This window comes from Monoraphidium neglectum (assembly GCF_000611645.1).
Source record: "Monoraphidium neglectum strain SAG 48.87 unplaced genomic scaffold scaffold04263, whole genome shotgun sequence".
Lineage (NCBI taxonomy): Eukaryota > Viridiplantae > Chlorophyta > Chlorophyceae > Sphaeropleales > Selenastraceae > Monoraphidium > Monoraphidium neglectum.
The window spans coordinates 1-3,508 of NW_014009366.1; the positions used below are offsets into that span (position 1 = coordinate 1).

The 3,508-nt window shown below is 66.6% G+C and overlaps 2 protein-coding genes across 2 annotated transcripts; one reads left to right on the forward strand and one right to left on the reverse strand.

The window, feature by feature from the left end:
- Positions 1 to 1,399: 1,399 nt before the first annotated feature.
- On the reverse strand, positions 1,400 to 1,595 carry MNEG_14113 (hypothetical protein; the record flags this gene model as incomplete). The annotated part of the gene is made up of 1 exon (XM_014037413.1): positions 1,400 to 1,595. A coding segment is annotated over one exon (196 nt), but the record flags the coding sequence as incomplete, so codon positions are not given.
- A 956-nt stretch (positions 1,596 to 2,551) lies between these two features.
- MNEG_14114 (hypothetical protein) lies at positions 2,552 to 3,024 on the forward strand (the record flags this gene model as incomplete). Its single annotated transcript, XM_014037414.1, has 2 exons — positions 2,552 to 2,657; positions 2,891 to 3,024. The coding sequence occupies 2 exons, from the start codon at positions 2,552 to 2,554 to the stop codon at positions 3,022 to 3,024; spliced, it is 240 nt and encodes a 79-aa protein (XP_013892868.1).
- Between the last annotated feature and the right edge of the window lie 484 nt (positions 3,025 to 3,508).

A 3,508-nucleotide genomic window follows, 5' to 3' on the forward strand; every position in this document is an offset into this window, starting at 1 on the left:
CCCCGCACCCCCCCCCCTCACGTGTGATATCCCCAGCTCCACCACGCCCTGCAGGCTCATGTGCGCGCTGACGTCCACGTCGTGGGCGGGGTCGGTGTAGGCGAACCAGAACCTGGGGGCCAGCACGCTGCTGCGGGCGCGCACCTCGACGCCGCGCTTGAGCAGATACTCGATGGGACCCACGGGCTCGCGCCTGGGCATGGGGCAGGGCGTGTTGACACGTGTGTTGGTTTTGATGTGGGTGGCGTGCACGCACGTGCATGTGTGTATCGCGCCGCGTGTGTGTGTTTGTGTGTGCGTGTGCATCTCTTTGCAGGGGGTAGGGGGTGAAGCGGGAACGGGCTGAGTGCAGGGGCGTCAGGGGCGGCACATCCGAGCGCAAAGTAACGCAGCAAGCACCCTTTCCCGCTGGTTGCCCGAGCCTTCTCGTTCCCCCATACACACACACACACACACAAACACACGCACAGAGCACAGCACAAAGCTTATGTGCAGCAGCGATCTTTGGCGGGCGCCCACCCACCAGGCGGCGCTGTGCTTGACGCCCCTCCAGGGGCCGCAGTCTGCGCAGTCTGTCCCCAGGTCGCAGCGCACCCAGGCCTCGTTCCCCGCGCTCATGTTGTGGGGCTGCCGGCCGTCGTCGCACACGCCGTCACGGGCCTGCTGGGCGGCAGGACGGCGTCAGGGAGAACCCAGTCACGAGCAAGGTCCCAAACAAAATGCTTGCTGACCAAAGCACCCCAGGGGTGCAGGGTTTCAATAACAAGAGTTTGCTGATGCCTGGAGCAAGACGATCCCACCGCTATCGTTGCTACAGTGCGCACACTGGCACCAGCCTTGCCCCGGCCTTGCCCTGGCCGATCCAGAGCCCTCTGCCAGGGCGGGGGCGCGCCTTGAAGCACGTGTCCTCGCAGATCGACGGCTTCCGGCTGGCCAGCATCGCGGCCGCCCGCTTCGCTGCTGCCCGCCGCAGCTGGTCTGCGGCCGCCAGCTTCGCCACAGCTTCTGGCTGCATGGGCTGGGGCGGTTCCAGCAGGTCGCGCTGCGCACCGCTGCTGGCGCCCTGCATCGCCAGGCAGCAGAAGACTGCAGGCAGCACTCACAGGGGTCAGGGGTGGGCGTGGGGGGGAGCACACGTCATAGCAGGTCACGCGGCAGCAGCACGCAGTTTTTCTTCAGAGATGCGCAACGTTGCTGCTGCTGCTTCCGTTGCCGCCAAAGCAACTGCTCCAGCCACTGCCATCACTGCTGCTGCTGCTGCCGCTGCTGTTGCTGCTAGCTAATGCTGTTGCTGCTAGCAAGAGCGCCCGCCTGCCTGCCCTGTTGCGAATGCAACAAAGCACAAAACCTCGAAAAAGGTTCCTCTCCAGGGGAGCGCTCCCCCTTCAAGTCGACGCACCCAGCGCTCCTCCCAAAGCCACGTAGAATAGCGCCGCAGCAACTGGAAGCCCAAAACAACAGCGCCCGCTGCCGCTACCGCCGCCGTTGAGTCCAGCCCCGCCGCCGCTCGAGCCATTGGCCAGGGCGCGCACGAGCACGTGGGGTCCGCGGCGCTTTGGCCCAGGCTTTGCGGACAGCGGCAGCTGTGGATCCATATTGTTGCAACACAACGCCCCCCAGTTCAAACGGCTGCTGCGGCTGTCTGCTGTCCGCTGACTGCCGGGCGACGTGGCCCGCCCTGTTATGATCAGGTGCTTGATCTATCACTGGCGGCTGGCCGTTGCGGCAGCTGTGCGCGCATCGCCGCTGGTGGAGTGCACTGACCAGCACGAGGTGGGGCTGGCGCAACAGAACGACGCCAGTGCGCGCTCTCACGGAGTCGACAGGAAGGACGGCAGCACAAAGGCCATCGTTTTCCCTTTACGCACAAACCTAAATAGTTTTTTCGAGCGACAAGGTGGTTTGATTCAACCAAGTGGAGCACGTGGTAGCAGTATATGAACGGCTGATAAACGCATATTATCAACCATTGAACAGCTCCGTCACGGGCGATCGATGTCCTGTTCAGGTGGCGGGCACACCCAGTGCCACGGCAGGTGATCTGACGTGATCAACGAGGAACGAGCAAATCAAGGAGATCGGGCTCCACCAACAGTTCGATTTTCTCGGAACCATGGCGCTCTCTCAGCGCTGCACGCTGCCGCAGGGCGTGGCCAGGGCCTCGGCTTTCAAGGCCGTCCCCATTCTGCAGGCCCGGTGCACTCGTCCGCACGCTGGAAGCTGCCCGTTCCCCGTCAGCAGGACTAATGTGCTCTCCAAGCCGGCCCCCCTGCCGGCCAGGCCCTCGGCACGGGTCTCGCGACTGAACGTCCGCGCGGCAGCCAGCGGGGCTGCTGCCACCCCCGCCAAGCCCTTCAAGTGGTAGGCAGAAAACTGACCGACCCCGCCATCTTGACCGCTTGGTCACCGGACAAGGTTTCGGTGACGGCGCGCCAGCACAGATCTGACTGGGCGCGCTCGTGGCGCACGCGGCGCGTTTTCCAGAGTACGGCAACGCGCGCCCGTTGATCGCGCCCTCGCGCCCGCCCTCACTCGTTCAAGGGGCGCGGACATGAAGAACCTGGCCATCTGCATCGGCGTCGGCGCGGCGCTCGCGCTGGCGCCCCCGCCTGCGGGCGTGACGGTCAAGGCATGGAACCTGCTCGCGATCTTCACGGGTGCGCACGCGGTGTGCGCGGGCCCCACGAGCAAGAAGAGCAACCCCGGCTCGCAGCGCACGACACCGGCGCCACTGGCCGGCTCTGCGTGCGGCCTGCATCCGCTCGTGCCGGCTGGACTTCCCTGCCTCGAGCAGGCCCGCACCATCAGCCCCGCGGAGCAGCGCCCACAGCAAGCTGCAGCTCGGCACCTCACGCAATCTCGCGCGCCGCGCCGCGCCTCGCCGCCGCAGGCACGATTGTGGGCATCATCACCACCCCCCTGCCCCTGGGCGCGGTGGCGGTGCTGGGCCTGGGCGTGTCGATGCTGACCAAGACCCTCACCTTTGCCGAGGCCTTCAGCGCCTTCGCCACCGAGATCCCGTGAGCGCCGCCAGACATGGCACGCACAGATCCTTGGGCTGCGGGCGGGGCAGGGGCGGGGGGCCAGGCCGGCTGGCGGGCGCCGGCCGGCTGCGGAGGGGCAGTGGGGACAGTGCTCTGCCTGCTCTACGCATTCCGCAGGGTCTACCTTGCGTGGACCGCACGCAGCTGTGACGCGCGGGGTGGCTTGCGCCACAGAGTGGTCGGCGCACTTGCGGAGAGGCGCCCCGCAGATGACCTGGGCAGCCCCCCCCCCCACCACACACACACCCCGAGCCCTGCCGCAACCCACACGTCCGCACGGGCCCCTTGTTTCCCCCCCTTCCAGGTGGCTGATCGCCATCGCTTACTGGCTGGCGGGCGGCTTCATCAAGTCGGGGTGCGCCTGGGGGTTTGGCCCACCTGAAAATGGGAGAAATGGGCCAAGGGAGCACGCCGGCAGGCCGGGCACACCATCGTCGCCCTGCTCAACGCCATCCCTCCCTCCC